A 25,935-nucleotide genomic window follows, 5' to 3' on the forward strand; every position below is an offset into this window, starting at 1 on the left:
CTCAGTACTCTTTCGTATTATATACAGTAGGTTTGGTTTAACACTAAATTTGGCCTCAATTAAAATAGGTTATCAACAGAGATCCTATATCCTGCATACATTTGCTCTGGCTGTGAAAAATGTTATGGGACATTTTCTATTTATATATTTTTAATTTCAAATGTATCTGAACATATCTGTTGAAGTTATTTCACAGAACAGAAGTATGGAAAAAAGCCTCTCAAAGCGTAATTTAGTTTTTACTTGTCATATTTAAAATCAGGTCCCCTCCCCAGAGAGCAAGTGCAAGTTAGCTCTTATTTTGCAGAAACGACATGTCCTATACAATATGCACCTGCTTAAATCATAAAACAAAGATACTGAATGAAAGTCAGATTTCCTCTGTGGCTGAGAACCTACATTCTCAACATGCAAAAATATCATCCAATCAAAAGGACCTAGGAAAGAAAAGCCAGATCAAGTTGGAGAAGATATATTTTTTTTTATCTCAACTGAATATTTGAATATTTTTTTACAAGATGATTAATTTGCATCGCTTTTAAATCCAAATTGTAATAACAATTTTTTCACGTCATTATTGAAATACATCTTTTTATTTTAGGTGTATATTGTTATGTTTGATCAAATCTTTATACATTTTGAACATAAACCCTTCAGTGACCAATGAAACTAAACATGAGAAAAATTATGTAACAAAATGCAAACAGGGATGTGATAAATATGAACCAGACTGCAGCAAGACGCCTAAGCAGATGGTGATCTATTTAGAAGGCATGACCATTTTTTCAGTTGCCTAAAGTGTAATCACATTTAAATTTTTAATTCCACAAAACATGAAATATTGAACCCTCAACACTGAGTTCTTTCTTACAGCGAGCATTACCTTTTACCCTCAATTATTAGAGTCTCTTGAAAGCATATTATGAAAAGGTGCCTCATTTTGGGCTCCTTCAGACCATAATATCTACGTTGTAAATTAGTGTTTTAAAACATTCAGAAAGACGTCTCTGGAAAAGGTCCAGACCTAAGGCATTTCCTCTGGGGTTATCTGCCCTCACATTCCATTTGAGGCTTGGTTATCTGATGTAAGAGGTTATATTTAGCTTTGTATAGCCACTTACATGTACATAAGTTATATGTCTGTTTGTTTACACTGTACATTATGGCTTTCTAATGTGTTCTGTATTTATTTGGTCAATGTAAATCCATTGACATTTGGCTCTGTGTGGGCTTGTGAGCTCTTAGACTGGGAGTGAAACATTTGAACAGTGTCAATTATGGAGCACACTGTTTTTAACATCATTTCCTTTGACTCTGGAATTTGTACTTTGCTCTTTTAAAAAATATTAATTTCTGCTAAAATCTCAAAGATTCCATCTGACAAATATAAATAAATATTAGACATTTGACCGTGAACATTCAGTATTTTATACAAACTTATAATAGTTCTACATAACAGCAGTAACAAACATCTTTCCAAATGCTCATCAGAATTTAAATTGATGCTGACTGTGCACATAAGGGTTGCATGTGTCCGTGTGTTTGCCATTTCCAGCTTGCAGGATCATCTCTTAGCAACTGTGGGTCTGAAAAGCCATATACAGTATACACAGTCAATGGGCTTTCCCTTAGGGGTAACTCGCCACAGCCCAGCCAGTGGTCCCTATAGCAACCTTTCAAACAACATCAAATGAACAAGTCAAACCAAATGGAAACAGGAGCAGGTGAAGAGCAAGTCAGAGTAGCCAGTGGAACCTTTGAGACAATGTCTCAAACTCAATCCAGCCACGCACAGCTAACAGAAGAAAACTGTCTCTGCCTGGCCTTGTTCCTTCTTGCAGAAGAGGATGTGATGTTTAAATATTGCCACTGTTTGTAGGGGTCTCAGTATAAATAGCAACTTTATAGCCTTTTCAGGATACAGGATTGTTTGCACACTTACTTGCAATGGATACCTACTTCTACAGTAGGCCTACATGCAGACATGTGTAATATAATGGTTTCTCTGAGAGAACAGTAAGATGCAGTGGTTTGTGAGCTGGTAATTTACAATAAGTAATAACAAAGGTGTAGTGGCAAAGTACTGCAGTGCATATTGACATCTTCACACATTGTTATGTGTTGGTCTGGTGCTGCTGTGAATTGGTGGTATGCAGCGTTACAGGAATGTGTGTTTTGTGTTGTACATGCCATGGCCTGAGCTCAGTCTCACATCCTCAATGTTTATCTTAGCAAGAACCGTAATTTGACAAATAATCTTATTAGCTCCACTTACTAAAAATAAAAAGCTAGTAAGTTGACTTTTATTGATATTTTATCAAAACCCCTTTGCAGGTACAGGACAGATAGGCTACTCATGCAGACAATACATATGTATAAAATGTCGGCAACACTGTGAATCTTATTTTATTTTTTAAATTAAGATGCCAAACATTTCTGTGAAACCACACAGTGTTGTGGACATTTTTGCTCATGCTAATGGACCCTAAATATTTCAGTGTCAGACTAAGGCCTTGGTTACATTCCCAAACAATCTTTTAAATAAATGTCAAGGCAGAATGATAGTCCTTTTTCACTCTGAATGGGGAGTTGAATCACCTTCTGCCCTGATATGCTCACCTTCTTAGCGTTTACTGAGAGGATGCTGCCATCTAGTGGCAAATAGAAGGACATGATTTTAAATATTGGTCCCAAAAATGTGATAAACATCAAAAGCAGTGATAACTAGCATGCACACTCTGTCCAAATCATGGAAAGCAGAAATGCATAATAATTTCCCACGAAACATAATATTTTGAATGTACTTTGCTGATTCTTTTGTGGTTTAAAAACATCTGCCTCTAAACCATCAGTGTTTACTACTTGTAAATTTTTTTTAAGACACAAAAGGCACAATCTGTGCCTCCCCACACGCTGTCACTCTCACAGGTAATATCAGGTCTTTAAATAGAGAATTGACACTACACAGTGACTAAGTCACTAGTCACTAAAATGTACTTGTAATTCAGAAAACAAAAAACTACGGATTGGGCCCTCAGTAAATCAACCTTTCAAAAAGAATAACCTCTTTGTTTTTACTTTGGTCATCTTAGGTGTTGTGGTTACATGATACATTTTTTTTAAAAGTTCTTTTATATTTAGTTATTTTCTTTTGCTTTGTGATGTTTCAGTGTAGTAGCCTATATAATAATGGAAAATGAGAGGAAAAAACTCTTAATAGTAACCCATAACTAGCTCTCAGTTTAAAGTAATTAGAAAGAAAGAAGCACACAAACACAATTTTGTCTGCACAGAAGGCATTATGGAGCTGCGCCACTGAGTCTCGTTACTTCTGTCTCTGTGGCAGTTTGTTGCCAAGGTAACTGTGAGAGACCAATGACCCTTTCATTATGTGGCCTCTTATTACAAAGCATCATTTTGCAGGGCCATTATGAACATGCTCCCACTTTGATAGAAGGCAAGCCGCCAATCCCTATAAAGAGTGCTGCATGAGGCAGTTGCAGAACCTGTATATTCCTGATGAGCTATATCATGTGGCTGCTCATGATGATAATCTGGATGTTATTCTATAGGCTAACCATAAGGTCACTCCTTTGCAACATATGCTAATATCCTGCAGTAGAGAAGTCACTCATTGTGCTGACTGGCCACTTTATTCAAGGCACATGTACCCATGTCCTCCACATGCAGACAGCTGCCAATTGCTTCACGGTCAATGTCATGTACATGGCAACCTGATATTTCTCCTATAATCACAAGGCTGCTTCAATAAGAAAATCACTTCACACAGTCACGTTTTTAACATTAGTAAGCTGTGGGAGGGAGATTGGGACACATGCAGAGTGAAGACAATAGTTGGGATGAGCAGCTATTCAATGTGTGCTACATTTCACACTTTTAAAAACTGTTAAAAATCATTATCAGGGTCCGACACTTTAACTTACAAATAACATCACACCCACTATTCAAACATATTCTTGAAACACTTAGATTTTCACTCAGTTGTCTGTTTATTAGGAAACAGCTAAAGCTAATAGAATACTACAGCAGCCCTGTAATAAATGCTAACTTCATGAAGGTTTGTTGAATTGTATTGAGTTGTACTGTGTTTTTAATATTTACTCTAGCCTCTGATATACAGTCATGTGAACAAATTAGGACACCCATGCTAAATTTGACTAAAAAGAGGAATAAAAAAATCATCTTTAGGAAATTGATCTTAATGCCTTAATTAAAAAAATGAGGAAAAATCCATTCTTTAAGGACACAACAATTTTCTTTGTGAATGAATAATGTATTGTAAATAAATACATGTTCTTCCTTAAAATACAGGGGGTGTAAGTGAGTACACCTCTATGTTAAATTCCCATAGAGCCAGGCAGATGTTTTATTTTTAAAGGCCATTTATTTCATGGATCCAGGATACTATGCATCCTGATAAAGTTCCCTTGGCCTTTGGAATTAAAATAGCCCCACATCATCACATCCCCTTCACCATACCTAGAGATTGGCATGGTTTTATTTCAGTTAGCCTAATAGCTGGTTTGATTTGCATTGAGAGATGATCTTATGGAAAGTACCCCATGCTCAACTTTAGCATGGGTGTCCTAATTTTTTGACATGGCTGTAAATAGGGTGGGAAAAGTATAAGAAACACCTCACAGTGTTACAATACATTTCAACAACACTACAAATAAGCCTCCAAAACGACCATGATGTTGAATAAACACCTCTCTAAAGAAAAACGGAACGATGAAGGAGGATTTATTGTATTAAAAGCTGGCAACTGAGTGTAGCCTATGTAAAATTGCATTAACTGTGAAAAAAACCCCTCCAAAGATGATACTCACTTGGCGTGCAGTTGGCACAGTGCTGTAGGGTATCAATGCCCTATTCAAACACTCCTTCTAAGATTCATGTGATGTTTCAATGGAACATAATACTATTGAGAGGCTGGATACACTGAGCAATGTTGAAAACTGTTTCCTCTTTTTTTTTTGCGTTGCAAAGCGTGTCACGTTTTCTCCTCAAAAACAAACTGAGCATCGTTACTTTTGCTGGCTTCACGTTCATTTCAGCAGCAGCAGCAGCAGCAGGAGGGACAGTATATCGGCTGTCAGCAGTGAATGAGTGAAGGCAGATCAAGTGTTGTTGTGGTCCAGCTCTCTCCACCTCCGCAGCAGCAGCAGCAGCTGCAGCAGGATCTCAAGATGGTAACAGCGCACACTTCTTCAGATTCATCGGAATCTGCCGAGTGGATTATTTGTCTGGATAAGAGGTATTATCATGTCACTGCAACTCATTTTAGGCCACTTTGTGAGCGACGATTGACGGAATATTAACGCGATTTTGATTTTCTACCAGCACTTGGGCGTTGTGTTTCAGTAACTGAATTAAAACACTGTCGGCTCTGTAGTTTTAATTTTCCGAACGGAATTAAGACTTAATGCTTCAGAGCTTGAATTAGGGTATCCTTGAAAGCGCCATGCGTAGCATACGGCTACCTTCCAGCTGTTTCATATAGCCTACTCACTGTATTATTGTTAATGTCTAGGACAAATACTGGGATGGTTCATACTGTTTGAGCACAGAAGCCTACATGCACAATATGGATTAACGAGAGCAAAGTTTCAAAAAGGTCACTTGGCATCATGCTCTCTCTAAAGAGCACAAAAGCAGCCAAACTGATGCTGGATAATGCACATATAGAGCTACCAGATTATTTGGCACATAATGTATAATATTATACAATTCAGCATAACAGCCCTGCAGATGTCTGTGTTTTAATATACCACCAGATTACTGGAGAGACCAAAGTTATAATAATAATCAATAAGCCATTAAAATATTTAACATGCGGAGTGGTAGCTCTGATCATAAAGCCTTCTACATTCTGCCCTAAATCACTGCAGAATACTTGCCCAGCAGGTGACACCACTGCATGAACACCTGCCAGAGGAGGTAAACCACCAAGCAGTTGCCATGGACTGCTTTTAAAAGTCATCTAATAACAACACCTTTTGAAATCTTTAAAAAACGGAACGGTCTTTCAGATATTTATGAATCATCATCATTTTGCATCACCACAGGTGCAGTGTTGCATAAATTACATCTCTATAATCTACAGCAAAGAATTGCAATGTGTGTGCACGTGTACATGATATGCACATTAATTGAATAATTCCACCTCCATTGTGAGGGATTTGTGATAGGACACTTAGACTCAAAATAGTGGAAAGTGGACATTAGTGCTTTAGAGTCAAACAGGCACGGATGTTGGACACAGCTCAGGTGTAAATGGAGAAGAAAGAGGGTCCAAAGTGCATCAGCTATAAACAGAAAAGTGACGCTGTGTGCCAGCATGTTTACACAGTAATAACCTCTGGTTAGTCCCAGAAGCAACCTGTGGCGCAAATCAAACAGTTCTTGTATGACTCACCTTTTCCAAGAAAATACTTGTACCATGTATGCTTCACTTTATTGGCCTGTTGCTAATATTACAATGAAATGCAAGTCAGGTGACGAACATGTATGTTTCCATGTGTATTCTCACTGTGAAAACTCAATGGACTTCTTTTCAGTATTTGATACAAAATATAAGTGAGCACAAGAAACACAAGTGTCGTTTATATTGTCACAGTTTAATACAGAGCTTTGAGGATCTCACTCTTTACACGTTTTGTCACACTCTGTAACTGGATTGTAATTTAGAAACAGTTACATTAGGTTCACCGTCTGTAGTCTTCATACTGCAACAAGCTGTCTCGTGATGAAAACATTCTGTCGTCACTTAGACTCAGAATCAGTACTTTTTTCAAATCTTTTTTTGATGACTTGGTTGGTTTCCAAATAAACACATTGGCTTTGAAACTCAGGCTCCTACACATCTCTCTGATGCCTTGTTGTCCTCACTGTGTAGCGTGTTTAATAAAGTATACAGTGCTGAAATAATGCATGGTAGGCTTCTTCAGTAAATGATATTGGAGTGGACCAGTGGCTCTCAGGTGTGATTATACAGTCCAATCACGATTTGCATATATACTTTAATGGGACTACTGTGAGTTGAAAGATTGCCAGGGAATACATAATGAGTCTTATAGTGAACATACTTTTATTGTACTGTGACATATAATTTAGTACAATAAGTCATTTTCAGAGCTACATTAAGTCAGAGAATTATTGCAATGGTGAAGCAAGCAATTGTTTCCATTTCTGAATTATTGATACTGTTTGGTTTCATTTTTTTAAAGGATGGATATGGATTCAAAGGTGATGTAAGCTACAGTACAACCACCCACATGTTACATCAGAGGCTCCAGATTCAGTGGAACACATTTTCGGGCAGTGTAATACAGGCAAAAGAGGAGTGAGAGGGATAAAACACACCGACACATCTGTGATGACGTGATCAGCATTTTCTGCCCTAGTTTAGGTCACACACATTGTTAGAGACCAATGTGATAAACAACAATCTATAGAGTTGCTTTAAGCAATTCTACCCTTATGTAAACTCTTTTTGCATGATACACCTGAAACAAATTACCAGTGAGCCACTTGGTGAGCAGGAGCCAAAACTGTGTGAATTTTCTTGATTACAATACAGACTAAATGAGATAAGTTTCACAAACATTTTCAATTCACGCTGTGACTTTTAATAGTAAAAACCTGACTTTTATTGTAAAGGACTCCTAAACATTGAAACAAGGCTTTTATCTCATCTTAAGACCCTTCAGGATGACTTATTCTGATCTAGGATGTTATTTGACATGGTGTGTGTAGGACGATGTGGCATTGAGTCTTTGACGATTAGACACATTTTGTCACATTATTATTTCACATTTGACAGCAACGAGATTGGCTCACAGAGGTTGTGACGAAATCTGATTGGTTGAAGTGAAAAGTGTGAGCGCCCTCAGTCAGCTGAGCGGAAAAGGAAAGATACTCTTCCTGACTGAACTTTTTCTTAACATCATTAGACTGACATGAATAGAAATTCCATGTGTTTCTAGATCCACTGTGGTCTGCTTGTTGCACAGGGCACTGCCAATGTGCAACTCTAAGTTTAAGTTATGGCATAAGAACTGTAACATGAAACCAGAGGACAATGTTCCTCAGGAATAAATTGGTGTCACAGAGCTTCAGATGTTTTCAGAATCCAGGCCAAGATGCATTTATGCTGACTCAAGCTCTGCAGCCTACTTACAGTAGGTACCTTATGCACATTTATGTTCACAGTTACCTGTACATTGACCCTTTTCTTTTTATTTCTCCAGACCAGCAGATCGCTCTGGAGAAGATGTTGACATAATCCTGGCACGTCTGAAAAATGTGAAGGCCTTCGAGAGATTCCACCCCAGTTTGCTGCAGCAGATTTGCATGTGTGGATTCTATGAGTGCTTGGAGAAAGGCATCACCTGTAGGTCAAAATACAGGCTCTGAAAGAGTCATATAGTATATCTGGAACCAACATGTTTCTTGCTGATGCTTTCCTTTAACTGTGCTGTATTTTTTAGTGTATCGCCAAGGAGACATTGGCACCAGCTGGTATGCCGTCCTGTCTGGTTCACTGGATGTCAAAGTTTCAGAGACAGCAAGTTATCAGGTACGACTGATTAAATTAATGGTCATTTGATGTGTTAATTTACAAAATGTGGGCCTAAATCTGCATCATATTCTAAATTTGACAATCTTTATGTTAAGATTTGAATGATTTTGTCAATTAAGGTGCACTCGAAATTCATCACGAATGCCAAAGAATCCACATCTAACCTCCAGCTTATTTGGTGTGTGGGCTGTAAAGAGCATTTTGCTTATTACATTAGGGGACATTACTGGTTAGTTTTTAATACTGCAGCTTCATAGCCTGACAAGCCAGACCAACATCAAGATGTTGGGTCTTGGAACTCACCATTGTAGGGCTCAATCCGAGGGGTGGGATAAACCGTTGTCTTTCAAATTCCCTCTGCACTCATAGCCAACCAGAGCAACGCTAGTTGATAGATTCAACTTTTGCCGTATCCGGTCGGCAAAACTCCGAACACGTCTTCCTTTTTTTTTAGAATGACTTCAGTGCTTAAATCTAAGTCTTCCAGAGTCGCGGCCAAAGCCGATTCGAAAGACTGCTGTTCGCCAGCAGCAGCAACCATCTTCTTTGTTTTCAAGTAGCAGGGAATTCAGGCGGAACCATCGCAACTCTGCTGTCCTCATGTTAAGCCTGCCCACCGACTCTATACACAATGTGATTGGCCTGACCAGAATTTGTTTTTTCCAGCTGGCAAGCCAACGGAGAGTTGCTAGACTGACCCTGGCGGCAAATTACATTTGCGGCCGCTAGGGTGCATCTAGATTTCTAGGCTAGCTTCATGCACCTCCTCAGACAATTTGTCTGGGTACTGATTGGAGTGATTTCTTTGCAGATTGAAGTGTATCCATCTACAGTATCTAACACAAGTGTTCAGGTGATTGCCTGTAGCCTTTAAAAGTGATCTGATCAGTGCTCCTCAAGTGCATCACACAAATGCCTTTTTTCCCAGCAGAATAAGGACATTACATTAGCATTTTACAGGTTCCTTATCTAGCTGAATTTTTTATCTTTATGGAGGAATGATCCATGTGGAGCAACATCTCTGTTTCTGTTACAGCATGCTATTAGTATATGCACGCTGGGCAATGGCACAGCATTTGGGGAGTCAGTCCTGGATAACACCCCCCGGCATGCCACCATTGTCACGCGGGAATTCTGTGAGCTCCTACGCATTGAGCAGAGGGAGTTCAGGTCTCTGTGGGAGGTGAGTACTTCTATCTGCTCCATCTGTACTTGTATCATCCTACAGACATTCTCTGGCTCCATTGCAGTTTGTGACACATACACAGAATAACTCAAGGTAAGTGCTTGTATCAAGTGATCTGAAAGGGCTGCTAGCAAAATATGTCTAAACATATTTTTTTGTCATTTTCTCTAGTTTGACTTTGTTATCTTTTAGTCACAGGACTAAGATTAGAGACATTACATAAAGTACACACATTTCTTAAAACAAAAATACAGAAGATGCATTTAACTACATTTTCAGATCTCTGAATCTCTGCTGACACCCCTCTTTTTTAGCAATTCAAATTATGAGGAGGTGAAAACAAAATTCTGCCTGATTATGAGGCTGTAATGAAACAGGAATCCTATTTGTAGAATCACCCACAGTAACAGGTGAAATAATGCTATTTAAAGTAAAAATATGATTCTTTTTATTATTGTTTAAGTCATTGATTGCACACATAAAGCAGATCTTTAACAGCTGAGTGGATGCCTGAATGCAGCATGCATCTCTGACCATTCATACTTTAATTTCTGACCTACTGCGGGGGCTGCTGTGAGCCAGGGAACAGCCACCTGTTTTAGTTTGTTCTTGTTGGAATTGAAATGTTGAATGTGATAACTGTGACAAATTGAGCTAAGCACAAGCCAAAGCGTAGGTGGCATATAGGCACAATGTCTTGTGAATTAGTGGAGGTTTGATTGTGAATATGTTGTTGGCCCCCCTGCAGGAATAAAGTGAGCTGCCCACTTATTATACTGTAACCTTCTGCTCCCAAGTTTGTGTGTAAGCATTCCACAAAATAAGGGTTTTATCCAAGGAGGTTAAAGACTTACAACTTTCAGACAGGTTGCTCACGTCACATTTACGTCGTCTCTCGCAGTTGGAGGCTGCGCATTAACGCTCAGCCATCACCGGAAAAGTGCTTCTAATATCCTTCACTGGTCTCTGTCCAGAGCAACGGGATCTGTTGGTCCATTATATATATATATATCCATCCATCCATCCATCTTCATCCGCTTATCCGGGGTCGGGTCGCGGGGGTAGCAGCTCCAGCAGGGGACCCCAAACTTCCCTTTCCCGGGCCACATTAACCAGCTCCGACTGGGGGATCCCGAGGCGTTCCCAGGCCAGGTTAGAGATATAATCCCTCCACCTAGTCCTGGGTCTCCCCCGAGGCCTCCTCCCAGCTGGACGTGCCTGGAACACCTCCCTAGGGAGGCGCCCAGGGGGCATCCTTACCAGATGCCCGAACCACCTCAACTGGCTCCTTTCGACGCAAAGGAGCAGCGGCTTTACTCCGAGCTCCTCACGGATAACTGAGCTTCTCACCCTATCTCTAAGGGAGACGCCAGCTACCCTCCTGAGGAAACCCATTTCGGCCGCTTGTACCCTGGATCTTGTTCTTTCCTTCATGTTCTTTCCTTCATGACCATAGGTGAGGGTAGGAACAAAAACTGACCAGTAGATTGAGAGCTTTGCCTTCTGGCTCAGCTCTCTTTTTCGTCACAACGGTGCGATAAATTGAATGTAATACCGCACCTGCTGTGCCGATTCTCCGACCAATCTCCCGCTCCATTGTCCCCTCACTCGCGAACAAGACCCCAAGGTACTTGAACTACTTCACTTGGGGTAAGGACTCATTCCCTACCTGGAGAAGGCACTCCATCGGTTTCCTGCTGAGAACCATGGCCTCCGATTTAGAGGTGCTGATCCTCATCCCAGCCGCTTCACACTCGGCTGCGAACCGATCCAGTGAGTGCTGAAGGTCACAGGCCGATGATGCCATCAGGACCACATCATCTGCAAAAAGCAGCGATGAGATCCCCAGCCCACCGAACTGCAGCCCCTCTCCACCCCCGACTACGCCTCGATATCCTGTCCATAAATACTACAAACAGGATTGGTGACAAAGCGCAGCCCTGGCGGAGGCCAACTCTCACCTGAAACGAGTCCGACTTACTGCCGAGAACCCGGACACAGCTCTCGCTTTGGTCGTACAGAGATTGGATGGCCCTGAGAAGGGACCAGCTCACCCCGTACTCCCGCAGCACCTCCCACAGTATCTCCCGGGGCACCCGGTCATACGCCTTCTCCAGATCCACAAAACACATGTAGACTAGTTGGGCATACTCCCAGGCTCCCTCCAGGATCCTTGCGAGTAAAGATCTGGTCCGTTGTTCCACGACCAGGACGGAATCCGCATTGTTCCTCTTCAACCTGAGATTCGACTATCGACCGAACCCCTCCTTTCCAGCACCTTGGAGTAGACTTTACCGGGGAGGCTGAGAAGTGTGATACCCTGTAATTGGCACACACCCTCTGGTCCCCCCTTTTAAAAAAGGGGAACCACCACCCCGGTCTGCCACTCCTTAGGCACCGTCCCAGACTTCCACGCAATGTTGAAGAGGCGTGTCAACCAAGACAACCCCTCCACACCCAGAGCTTTAAGCATTTCTGGACGGATCTCATCAATTCCTGGGGCTTTGCCACTGTGGAGTTGTTTAACTACCTCAGCAACCTCCACCAGGGAAATTGATGCCAATCCCCCTCATCCTCCAGCTCTGCCTCTACCATAGAGGGCGTATTAGTCGGATTTAGGAGTTCCTCAAAGTGCTCCTTCCACCGCCCCTATTACCTCCTCAGTTGAGGTCAACAGCGTCCCCATCCTTACTGTACACAGCTTGGATGGTTCCCCCGCTCCCCCTCCTGAGGTGGCGAACGGTTTTCCAGAAGTACCTTGGTGCCGACCGAAAGTCCTTCTCCATGTCTTCTCCGAACTTCTCCCACACACGCTGCTTTGCCTCTTTCACGGCAGAGGCTGCAGCCCTTCGGGCCCTTCGGTACCTTGCAACTGCCTCCGGAGTCGTCTGGGATAACATATCCCGGAAAGACTCCTTCTTCAGTCGGACGGCTTCCCTGACCACCGGTGTCCACCACGGTGTTCGTGGGTTACCGCCCCTTGAGGCACCTAAGACCCTAAGACCACAGCTCCTCACCGCAGCTTCAGCAATGGAAACTTTGAACATTGTCCACTCGGGTTCAATGCCCCCAGCCTCCACAGTGATGCACAAAAAGCTCCACCGGAGGTGTGAGTTGAAAGTCTGTCGGACAGGGGCCTCCTCCAGACGTTCCCAATTTACCCGCACTACCCGTTTGGGCTTACCAGGTCTGTCCAGAGTCTTCCCCCACCCCTGACCCAACTCACCACCAGATGGTGATCGGTTGACAGCTCCGCCCCTCTCTTCACCCGAGTGTCCAAAACATACGGCCTCAGATCAGATGAAATGATTATAAAATCGATCATTGACCTTTGGCCTAGGGTGCTCTGGTACCAAGTACACTTATGAGCATCCCTATGTTTGAACATGGTGTTTGTTATAGACAATCCATGACTAGCACAGAAGTCCAACAACAAACAACCACTCTGGTTTAGATCAGGGAGGCCGTTCCTCCCAATCACGCTCTCCATGTGTCTCCATCATTACCCACGTGCGCGTTGAAGTCCCCCCAGCAGAACTATGGAGTCCCCGACTGGAGCCCCATGCAGGACTCCACTCAAGGTCTCCAAGAAGGCCGACATCTCCGAACTCTTGTTCGGTGCATATGCACAAACAACAGTCAGAGTTTTTCCCCCCATAACCCGCAGGCGTAGGGAGGCGACCCTCTCGTCCCACCGGGTTAAACTCCAACGTAGCGGCGCTCAGCCCGGGGGGCTTGTGAGTATCCCCACACCCGCCCGGCGCCTCACACCCTGGGCAACTCCGGAGAAGAAAAGAGTCCAACCCCTATCCAGGAGTATGGTTCCAGAACCAAGACTGTGCGTAGAGGTAAGCCCCACCAGATCTAACCGGTAGCGCTCCACCTCCCGCATAGTTCCGGCTCCTTCCCCCACAGAGAGGTGACATTCCACGTCCCCCAGAGCCAGCCTCTGCTGCCCGGGTCTGGTCCGTCAAGGCCCCTGACCTTCACTGCCACCCATGTGGCAGCGCACCCGACCCCCAGCGGTTCCTCCCACAGGTGGTGGGCCCATGGGATGGAGAGATGTCCATATATATATATATATATGTCAATGGTTTTATCAGGGTGTAAAAGGTTTACGCTGTTTGACCACTAGATGGAAGTGCAGTGCTGAGGAGAAACACATTCTTTCTGGTTCTGTGTGTTAACTGGTGTCTTTATTGCATGCTCTAATTCAATCACTCAGCAAAATGATAACACAGACCAACTATTCAGATAACATAACATGATACAATAGAAGTATAGCTCACTGTGTCAGGACAAACATGAAATTCAACATACTGTAAATATTTGTAAGATTGATTGTGTCACAATCAATCTTACAAATATGTACTCTTTAGTAGCTCGTCACAATGTGACAAGATACTAAAGAGAAACAGTATTGTTTATGGTTGGTCACCATGTAACACTCATCCCTCCATCTCCTGCATGTTAGCTGTTAGGTGTTATGCTGTGTCGAGGCCCCTCTCCTCTCTAAGCTCTGCTGGAGCCACTGCAATGGGCTGGTTTACAGAGAGAGGCAGCCCATTTCCTCTGGGACCGAAGGGCATAAGGGACTGTTAAATTATGGGCTGTGTGTCTGTGTCAGTGTACTGTCCAGCAGCAGTGTGACCGGATACTTAACACTGTTTGGATGTGTGCTGAGGATCACGTGGAAATACTACTACGCTACACATTTCACCTCTGCCCTCAGGCAACCTCTTCAGCAAGGTGTGTTTCAGATGAGATGTTATGGCTTTTTCTATGCCCACATTGTCGTATCTTGTCCTTAGATCTCTCTGGTCTAGCTTGTTTTGTAATGTGATAACATATTGTGAAGTAACTGTGTTAAGCTGTAGTTTAAGCACAGAATGTTTAACAGATATAATGGGACTAATTGTTTTTGGAAAATATCTGGTGTGGTTGTAATTTTATTAACCTAGGTATGAAGAAAATGTGTGATTACTTAGCTGTGCAAAATAATGTAGGTGCAGAGTTTGACACAAAGTTTTCACATTAATTTGCAGGAGGTGGAAAGTTTCTTTGTGCTCACCTTAAATTTGAGACATGTACAAATGAGCAGGTTTTTGTGAGATTACAACTAGTTTGTGAGCTAATCATGGTCATCAATCATGATATGCATCTTATAGAAGTATCACATGGAAACCAGAAACCTCCAGTGCACATACACTGAGAACGGACCTTTCAGCTAAGTAGCAGACATCCTTTGTCCAGCAGTTAAACATGTAAACAATTTACATACTTATATACTTTTCAATAAGGGAGAAGGAGTAGATGTAATTTAAAGATTTTTTTAACAAGGTAATGTAACTTTGTGGTGGAAAAAAACATGATTCTAAGCAGAGTATGATAACATGTGCTTCCTTTTTAAATCAGTTTCATCACTCCTGCAGTCCAGGTATTTCAAATGAGATATTCACTCTATGCCGTTTCCAGATGTACTTCACCCAAAAACCATGACAACTATTTACAGCATCAGCATCAATACATGGATCTTCTGTTGTTAGATGTGCACTGCTGGCTTTGCCTTGCAAGTCGGCCAAGCTGTAACTGTACGGCTATCGAGTCAACATTTACATTATCAGCTTGTTGACAGATAATCATAATACTATGTATAATAATAATGCGTTGTTAGTGCAACAGTTTCAGAAAATTATTCTGCCTAGCACTGTGCTTATTTATTCCCTCAGTATTGCCGCAATGCAGACATTCTTATGTAGTATCTTGTTACTGGTGGCATCAGACTTCTTCTTCTGATACACTGTGGCGATAAACTGCCTCCAACTTCCCTTACAGGCTTTATTAAAGCTTAAATTCATTTTGTTGTGCATTAAAAAACCGTAAGCTGCATGAGATCAGTGGTCTTATTGCTTACAGCCCTGAAAACCAAGGTGAACAGAGAAATACTCCATTGATTGATGCCAGCTGATGTGGGGAAATAGCAAAGGAGTGATGTTAAGGGAAAAGTACCACCTACCCTGCTTTAAGCTGAGAAGGAAGCCCTGAAACAAAGTAACACACCTCCTCCTCTTCCTCCCACACAGATCTGTCCTCCTGTGGCCGAGCACTCTTACAAAACTGTGCCGGAGTGAGCAGAGCATTGCCCTATAATGAACCAATAGATAATATTATGTATTCATGATAGTCCATGTCAGTTATTCAGTGTATATCTCCAGTTTTCTCTTAATATATTTATGGAATTGTTCATTACATTTGAGGATATGTATTTAGGTTTGTTTCAATGGTTCTTGCATGTGACTATAGTGTATGACAAGTACACATGGCAAAGTCACTTCATGTATTAGTGTCTATGGGTACTCATGCATGCAACTTGAACATTTATTTTCTTATGCTGCTGACTGCTACAACCACTGGGAGCGAGCAGCCGCGTGCTGTTTGTTTAACAGAGCAGACATGAGCCGAGCTCAGCACACACGGCTCCGCTGACCGAAGCTTAGATGGCCTGATCATCAATTTTCTCTTTGTATCCTGCTTCCGATGGGCACTGTGATTGAAACAACACAATTGTGATTTTTGTTCAAAGGGTCATAAGACAGCTGTCGTACAGTCATGTCAGCCTGCATGTGGCCTGAATAGACCTGCTTTCATTATCTGGAAGCGTTAATATTTTGGATCTGATGTGAAAAATTACACATGTTAGAAAGGTATGTATACATACTGTACCTATACATAGATACATGTATATATGTGTGTATTTCTGCGTGCATGTTGGGTGCTGAGCATAGGAAGTGGGTGGGTGGGTGGGATTGGTGTGTCATCAGTCCATAGAAGAAGCCTGGTTGGCAGCCAGTGGAGAAGGCTGATGAACAGGAAGTGGCAGGGACGCAGCGTGCCCTCTAGTGTCTGAGGATTGGATGGAGGGGGGTTGGAAAAAGGAGGCCACATGGATCCTCTCGTTGTTCAGCATCCAAGTAGAATGCCACATCCAGGGCTGGAGTCCCTCCAAGTGCACAGCAGATATGTGCATGGAAAGAGCAGGAAGATTATATCAAAACATTTCTATTTTATTCCCTTATCTCTGCTCACAGAGTTGTTACATCATTAAAAGCCCCAAATCTGAACTCCAACCTGGAAAATAAAACATGTGCAACTGCAACTGGCCATGCAGATTTTTATTATCAGCTCAATTTCTGTAGTGCAGAATACTGTGTCCGCTGTAGAAAGAACAATGCTAAACTAAAATCATTCAGCTGGCACACAAACTAGATTTCTCTCAGCTTTCATCTTCCATATCATTGCCTTGTATATGCATTTGTACATCAAGTTAAACCACAGCATGGAGCAGCTGACTAAACTGAATTCCAACCAAAACAAACAGTAAATCAATTTCAAATGTCAAATCAAATTTGTTACTGGCATGGGAAGATATTTTCTGCCTCAGTCCATTATATTGACGTTCAAAATACATTTTGTAAAATTGCCTTGTCTTAAAGTTGTGCCTGTTCAATACAAGCCTTTATTTCATGAAATTCAGGATGACCATTGTCAGATCTAAAATAAGACATTATTTCCCATCACATGCGATTTTACGGAAATTACAGCTAAGCTGCTTACTGTCAGTTGGGAGTGTAAAGTGACATATTTGACATGGTGATTCAGTGACACACGCCTACACCTGCTCAGCCCCACCTCTCTGTTTATTAGTTACAGTACATCCATTCCCCTTCTTTATGTTTTGACTCAAAATCAGTGAGACGGCAATTTACTCATATGTCACTTTTTTTATGTTTTCACCTTTTTTTCATGTGATAAATGGAGATATACTGTATATGAAGAAATAACAAAGAAAGTTAAATAGAAGTGAACACCAAATGCCATGTACAATTTACATTTGTTATTTTCTTCATGACTGATAAAACCCATTAAAATGTGCAGATTTTGGTCAAATATACTTAATAAGCATTTCATGAGCCTTCCTTAACTATTTTCTATTATTAAATTCACTGTTACAACCTTTATCAGCACTGCCATTCACAAACACGCAGCAATGACATGAGCTGATGAAGCTGCTTGTGCGATTTATTTGTGTGAGTGTGATTTGTAATCCTTTTATTCTCTAGGAATGTTGACATATTTTTACTTTAAAATAAAGGATTAAATTCCTTCACACTCCATTTTATTAGAGATTCAACATTTCAATATGGACGTTCGTCAGGCATCAAATTGACAATATAAAAACAACAACATCTTTATACTAAAGCCACACGGTAGCAACAACCAATAAAAGGCAAATCTCAAACACCTGAGACAATAACCACATCAATTATTAATTAAAGCATCCTTAAAATCAGACAAATAATATATCACATTGAAAACTTAATCTTGGGTATTCATAAATATTATAAGGGGTTGGTGTGATTTATTTCTTGCTGGAAAACACTCAGGGAGTTCAATGCAGCTGTCTTGGGACTTTGATAAGTAACAAGGTCAGAGATAAGACGCCATCTGGCATGTGTCCTTAGAGGAAGGAGCTCAGTGATAGGAACAGGATACTGGATGGGACTGTCTGTACATCTTAGAGTTGGATTGGATGCACAAAGAAAATTACACACGTTAAACTGAATTCTACCGGTATGGCCAAGGAGTAAAAATGTCTTCCTGAGGGGTTATAAGTTATATATATATATGTAAGCAGAGACATTTTTGCAATACTTGTTTTGATATTTCAGATTTTAACTCTTGTAACAACTTGTGACGGTGGTCAAGCTGAAAATGAGCATCTATTGTGATCATAAATGAGAGAGAGAGAGAGAGAGAGAGAGAGAGAGAGAGAGAGAGAGAGAGAGATCCCCTGCGTGCTCAGTGGCTGGAGTTGAGTTATCACCTAGCAACTGCTGCTCAGAAGAAGTCAGCAGCTGACTGGCACTCTGCTGGGCTGACACAGTCTGCTGCTGTGGTGACGGAGCTGCTGGATCATGCTGGACCACGCTCCATCTGACCCATGACTCTTAAAAACTGGATTTATATGCTTGGGGTGTTGTGGAGGACCTTCCAGTCATTAACAACAATAATAGGCTGCATGGGACGCTAGTAGCATTCTTTAGGTAATCTATGCCAAACTTTTTAACAATTCAATGCATTTGCTGCATGAGAAACACTGTATAATATATGGGGAAAGTGAAACAATGCTGGATAGAAATGTGTACAGAATTGTTCTTGCTGGTGTTGCACACTATCTGGAAATTCAGAATTTGTAATCCAAATGTCAAATTAAAATTCAGAATTTACATTCCTACTAAAAGCATGACATTTTAGAATTTATATTGGAACTGTTTGGGAGGAAATCTAACAGAGCAGAAGAGAAGTGAAACTCTTAGGAAGGGTTTTCCTCCCAATTGTTTCCCCCAAGTGGCCTGAAGTGTGCCTGTGAGAGTTCCGAATAAGTGACTGCTTTGAGAACAGTTTACCTATGTAGGTTATGTAATCGGGGGTGAATTATTCAAAATACAGCAGTGCATTCATGCACATTGATGCTCACAATGCAATCACGTGCTCAAGCGTGAAAGACAGAGGAGGAGCTTGAACTGCACTGAGATGACTTCATTGATATGTTGTTATGACATAGATAAGACTCAATTTATTTGTGGACTCTTTAAAACATAGTTATTCCATCAGATAGAGATATGGACTCACTCCATTGTGACAATCTTTACACTGTTTTATACACAAGGTGTATAGGGAAAAAATGAACCATTAGTAGAAGTCAGTGTTAAGGGATATGTAAGAGCTCTCCTGCTGCTGTGAACAGTGAAGTCAGTATATGAGACCAGATGAACAAAAACAGTTGACCAAGCTTCACTGGAGGCAGTACAGAATGGCACATCTGTTACTGCAGACATTTGTAAACCTCCTTTTCATGTAAGGATGAAAGCTGTGTAGTGATGAATGCAGGATCGTATGCTCAAATGACTCTGATATGTCTTTACGCTGCATTTACCTGAATATTAGTCAAGTACATCAAATATTACTTATTTAAACAGTGTGAAAAAGTTTATAAAATAGCATTTTCTCCGATTTTAAATGAATATCATACCAGAATCACCGCTTTGCAGTTGTGTGCCTCTGACAACCAGTATAGTTGCAGTTTACATCCATGTCTGTCCAGACTCATATAATATATAAATGGTGTATTAAGTGTATTTTTTGGTGAAACATGGACGCTTGGCGCACATCTTCAACCTGGCAGCACAGAAGATCTTTACAATCACCAAAGTGGGCACGCAAAATTAGTGTTACCAATTCAGTATCCGACCAAATGTCTCCCCTTCTCTTATAGCATTGAATAATGGCCAGAAAAGTGTGTTTGCAGAACATTATGATGTCACAGTAAAGACACTTTGACCTTTTGTCTATATAATATCATCACTTCATCATTTTGTCCTGTTAGACATGTGTGTGAAATGTTGTCATAATAAGGTGTAGGAATTCTTAAGTTATGGCCAAAATTGTGTTTTGTGAGTTCACACAGTGACCTTGACCTTTGACCGTTGACCTCCAAAATCTTATCAATTCATCCTTGAGTCCAAGTGGGCGCCAAATTTGAAGAGATTCCGTCAAGGCGTTCCTGAGATATCCCGGTCACAAAGACAAGCATACAGTACGTACCTACTTTTATAAACGTAATGCATTTATAAAAGCTGGGTCCTAAAACATTAAGAAAGAGCTTGTGCACTTGCTAATAGTTGATCATATTTAACATAATTTTTTTGTTATTGTGTATCTGATCGTTTTAAGATATTTTTATGTCCAAATGTTCTTGTATCACTGTCTGTCAGTGATATTCTTTGAGCTACGCGAGTCACTAAATATATAAAAGATGTTTGGCTTTCTAACTTAGGAGATCTACTACAAATGAGGAAAATATAAGTTGATGTTTCTGCTGTCTGTTAGTGATGGATTTCATTTCAAAAGGGCCTTTTAAGCTTCCTTTGTGGAAGTCATGGATGTGATGAAATTTAGACTCCTTATTGTTGAAGTGTTCGTAAACCTCTCAGTTTTTCAGAGTAAACCCGCTTGAAGGAACAGATCATAATCTTCTCTAATGTAATGGAATCAGTTTCTAGAAATAACAAAATATTTCATAAGAGACTGAATCAGACGCTGTAAGCTGTCTGACTATACCATTGTGCTTGCTGTCTGGATGTCAGTTCGTGACAGATTTTTTGACCCAGTCCAACACGCCTAAAGGTGTATCTGTGCTGCAGTCAGAAACATTTGTACCACTTAAACAAAAGTGGACGTTCTGTTTAGAGCTGTCTGTGAGTCCCAGTTGAGTTTGTTTGTCCCTTATGACTATTGACTGTCCATTTGTCAGTAAATGCTGATGTGAAGCAACAACTTAGTGATCCAATATAGCATTTAGCAACAGGTCTGCCTTTCCTCTACTACTGGAGACAATAGCTGAGAAGGACATCTCTGTCAGTATTATGGTTATACGTTATAAGGGGAAGTAAAATGACTTATAAGATAAATCGATCATCAAAATTGTTGAAAATTCTATTGATCGATTAATAGATTAAACGACTAATGGCTTCAGTTCAGATAAAATACACTAATAAAATGAAAAGTAAAATCACACTTGAAAAGTCAGTGAGTCAATGACAAGCTGGGGGTTTTAAAAGAAACAAATGCAAAGTGTGTCATTAGAGTCAGAGACATCTTTACTAACAAAATAGAAACAGAGTGCTTTTTTGCACACCTGACAATGGTCTTAAAGCCTCCTCTAAAACAACACCCACCCTGCATATTTTATTTAACCCCTCAGGGAGCATGGCTTTATTGGCTCAGAGGGGTTAAGTTCATTTGTTCATGTGCTGCTCAGTTTAAGTGCTCCTCCCTAATCCTAAATCCTTTAATTGTCAACAAAGATACACAGATAGGCTTGTTGAAGTGACTCTGGAGGCTTCAGTTCTGTATATATATATATATATATATATTGTATGTGTACAAACACCACTTCACAAAAGACACATTTTAATAATGAGTGTGGCGTTAGTGCGACATTAATCAATATCTGTTATTGTCTTAATGAGCAGCAGGTCAATCCTCATGTTGGAGTAGATATGTGTTTAAAAACTGAGGTCACTGAGATGTTTCTAAACTGCTTCTTAATTGAGCTAAAAAGCCGTGTGCCCCTAAAGGGTTGCTAAAGTGATTAACTGACCTAAGGGGGTAGAATTGAATTTAAAACATGACCTCTGAGAGTACATTACACATCCAGGAACAAATGGCTCTATAGTTCTAGCTTTTGTTCAATCTCCTCTGACCAGATGATGGGAAGGTAGAGAGAACTGATCGGTCACTAAGTGGTCCTCAATCAGCTTTTTATCGACTCAGAACATAGTTGCTTCGGCACATAATCAGTTTTTGTTTGTCTTTTACCAAAAATTAATCTTGAACCATGAGTCTACTTGACAAATTGTTTATAAATCAGATAGAAAATACAATTTTAAGAATCAGCTCCTATTAGAGTAGATGCTAAATGTAGTGGGGATACTTATTTTTTTTTTTTTAGAGATGCAGAGTTAAGTACTTTCTGTAAGAGAAAAAGCATTCAAATCAGAATAGAAATCCCTATTAGTTGATAATAACTTAATGGCTAACCTCAGTTTGAAAAATTCAAATATTTTCCATATATTTTGTTTACTAATGAATGCTAATACAGCTTTTTGAAATGCTGCCAGGGGTCTGTCAATGTTAGTGTATAAGGCCATATATTTTTTACGTCTCTTCAGCTACGGTTAAATTGACCTCTGTACACTAACGAACAAAAACATGACATTTACACAAAAGTAAATGATCTGAGTATGTCTTCACTGATGGCGATCCTGCCCTGTAGAGCTGTTTGTGAGCGGTTTAATGAAAAAGTATAAAAAAGAGTAAAGAGTATAAACTGTGAAGGTCAGCTGTTGAGTTACAGCACGTTACCACACACACTTGGCGATGGGACATTACCTTGGCCTCCCACGGACAAGTTGATAAAGTGATGAGACACAAGGACAAAGCTTTCTTTTCCCAGTTATAAAACTGCTGCTGTTTATGAGGTTACAATCTTCTTCTTATTGACACATAATGCGCTGCAATCATATTACACATTTCTGTAAAATTGATAATTTATTGCAAGCTATTGACTGTTATGACTGATTTGTCCTTGTATTTTCCAATTTTCATAGAAATATCATCAGTGCATGGCTGGCCTGTTCGCCCCACCATATGGTGTGATGGACAGCGGATGTAGTGGTGACAGTAAGTAGCTCTTAATTACTGTTTACATTTCTGAGTGGTTTAGGCTCAGCAATCACACATTTTATTCCTAAATTTGTCACTGTTTTTTTTAGTTGTCATATTCACCTTCACACAGTACGGCCCGTGAGAGATTCAAAAGCATTATTTGAACTTTGAATTAAATTTAATTGTAACAGGATCTTCAAGACAACATTTCACTGTAAATTATCACAGTGCAGGAGCTCCTAAATGTTCAAAGGTTGCAGTTGGTGCACACGGAAGGACGTTCTGTGACAGTGTTACATAATTAGAAACAGGTACAGCGGTGCATTTGGTTTACTTTCAGCTGCTTTCATATCAGTTACTCAAGATTTAAAGGTACAAATAAGAAAAAAAAGAGTATGCAGATTGTATGCAGATGGTCTTCGATATATTTATCAAGATGTAGAACACTGTTCACAGTAAAATGGCGTCATTTTACTTTCGAAATATTCCCTAAAGTAACTTTGATTTTGTTTTTATAATGAGATTTTACAATCTTTAGGTAGTGTAATATAACATAGATCATCTTATTTGTACAATATGTAATACTTTTGTCCTAATTCCATTACTGTCCAACTGTCCATCTTCTTGCATTGTGATAAAGGCTGATACTTTTATCTATGCTTTTCTGTTGCAAGTTAACTCAATATTGACGTTGCTTAAACAGACCACTTACCTTCTTCAAAGTCATGTACCATAGAAATGATGAACAGCAGTGAGAAAATCCAGAGAGTCTGTTGGCTAACTGGCAGTGGGTTCACTACTATGTTGTAATGTATCTTTTAAGAGTTCATAAATGAATGACACATTTTAAAGAAACTGTAACTCTGGTTTATGTTCTAATCAAAGAGGATTTGATTGACTACTTTTAAAAGTTGATGTGTCTATAATGTCTGTAATATTCATTGCTGTTAACATGCTGTGGAGCAGCACTGTAAAAGCAGGGCTCTGAGTATTTATTTTGCAGTATACAGTGGAGTACTTAGGGGATATACAGTATGTACTCTATGCATGAATAAACCAAGACAGAAATCACACGAGCATCAAGCAGCTGGAGGCTGATGCACTCTCCTGTAGAATACATCTGCGGCAGCTTAGTGGTTCTGTAACTGTACTGGCAAAGTCAAATGAATTAAACATATTTTAAATAGATTTCTTTGTTAAAACAACGCTTGCTTTTACAGCACTTTGGTGCAAACAGGTAGAGCTTTTAAAGTCAGCATTGTTTCATTCAGTCATGCATTCAGTACCACTCTAACTGAGCACATTTTAAAGCACAACTTATTCCACTATTGTTCAATAAAACGAAACACTTTGCTCTCGACATACTCCATCTAGATTTGATCTTTTACCAACAAATTCAATTTTAGATTTTTATAACTTACATCTTATCTTATCTTCATCTCTTACATACATACTGTATTTCTTTTAATGTGATTTAATTGATGTGACATTTAAATAAATGGTGTGATGTCACATGGATCAGCGTGGCAGCATCATAAATAAAATGATGGACAGCTGTGTTAACTTCTAAAAAAAAAGTGATAAACAAGTACAGATTCTGTACAAAGACAATTAGCTACAAGCTGATTAATATAGTGGAGCATTTAGCAACTAAAGTGACTGATATTTCCCTCAGGAGTCGGTGGAGACCAAAAATGGAACAAAAAATAGGGTGAATATTGGACTTACATTCATCAGGTGGACAAAAACATGACTCCAAACAGATGATAATGTTGCTCTGTAACTGCTGTAAATAAGCAACACAAGTGACCAAAAATGTGTTATTGCAGGTTTAACGTCATCATACGTAAATGACAAAATGCAATGTTTGTCATTGCTTTCTAAAATGACCAGTATAACTGTGATTCAAATCAGTAATTTATTTAACTAAAGCTAGTATTTAAGGTTCGGGAAAGACTGTACTTGTTACTGTGGTTTGTACATCCAGTTTTACTTGTTTCTGATATAAGCAAGCCTTTACCAGCAAAAGTTGCTGTTGCTGACTGTGTTGGTCCTTGTACTAACTTTTTTTTTTTTTTACATTTGTATCACGGATTGTATTTTTCCCTGGGCAGTGTTTGCTCAGTGGTTAGTTGGTCTACATGCTAACAAATATTATGCAACATGAAGGTAACAATAGAAAAAAACTTTTACATACTTTTACAAGAATGATCAGGAATTTAAAGTAGCCAGGAATTACACAAAGCACTGTGAACAAAGTTGCTCGAGTTTTATTCCTGGATGTATAGCCAGAAGCATAATATTACACTTCTGTTCCACTTTCTATGTATTGTGTGGATTCTGTGTCTGTTTTTGCAGTATCAACAATCTGAGAGGCACGTCTAAGAATAGCTGAGTTTTCCCCTGCAGATACAGTTGTGACTGAGCAGCTCTGACTGATTATGCTATTTGTCCCGGAGGGGAACTGTACAAGCTTAAAGCTCCTAACACTGAGAAATAACTACACCTTACAAACCATCTGCAGGACTGTCACATTTCCTCATTTATATCACTTTGCTGACCTTACAGTAACAATTAGAGTAATAAAGTCTAATGGCATGTTTATATAAGAAGAAATGTTAATTAAAAAAATATTCCGTATAGATTTGTTAAAAAAGTCAATTTTCTCCAAAATGTAAGCACATGGAAGCCTAAATTATTTATAATGTCAGAACAGTTATTGAAGGGTGCCTGGGTAGCTCAGTTGGTAGAGCGCACCCATATATAGAGGTTTACTCCTCGACACAGCGGCCGCGGGTTCACACCAGAAACAATTGATCTGAAGTTCCAAACAGTGGATCTAGAAGAAGAATCT

The 25,935-nt window shown here is 40.1% G+C and overlaps 1 protein-coding gene across 1 annotated transcript in view; it reads left to right on the top strand.

The window, feature by feature from the left end:
- The first annotated feature begins 5,210 nt into the window (after positions 1-5,210).
- Positions 5,211-25,935, top strand: part of rapgef4a (Rap guanine nucleotide exchange factor 4a) — a 34,128-nt gene continuing 13,403 nt past the window's right edge. Inside the window, exons 1-5 of the mRNA XM_078262797.1 lie at positions 5,211-5,278; positions 8,274-8,416; positions 8,514-8,602; positions 9,642-9,788; positions 23,024-23,096. Of these exons, the coding sequence (XP_078118923.1) occupies positions 5,211-5,278; positions 8,274-8,416; positions 8,514-8,602; positions 9,642-9,788; positions 23,024-23,096 (520 nt within the window). The remainder of the gene's footprint in view (positions 5,279-8,273; positions 8,417-8,513; positions 8,603-9,641; positions 9,789-23,023; positions 23,097-25,935) is intronic.

This window comes from Sander vitreus, chromosome 11, assembly GCF_031162955.1.
Source record: "Sander vitreus isolate 19-12246 chromosome 11, sanVit1, whole genome shotgun sequence".
In the NCBI taxonomy this organism is placed as follows: domain Eukaryota; kingdom Metazoa; phylum Chordata; class Actinopteri; order Perciformes; family Percidae; genus Sander; species Sander vitreus.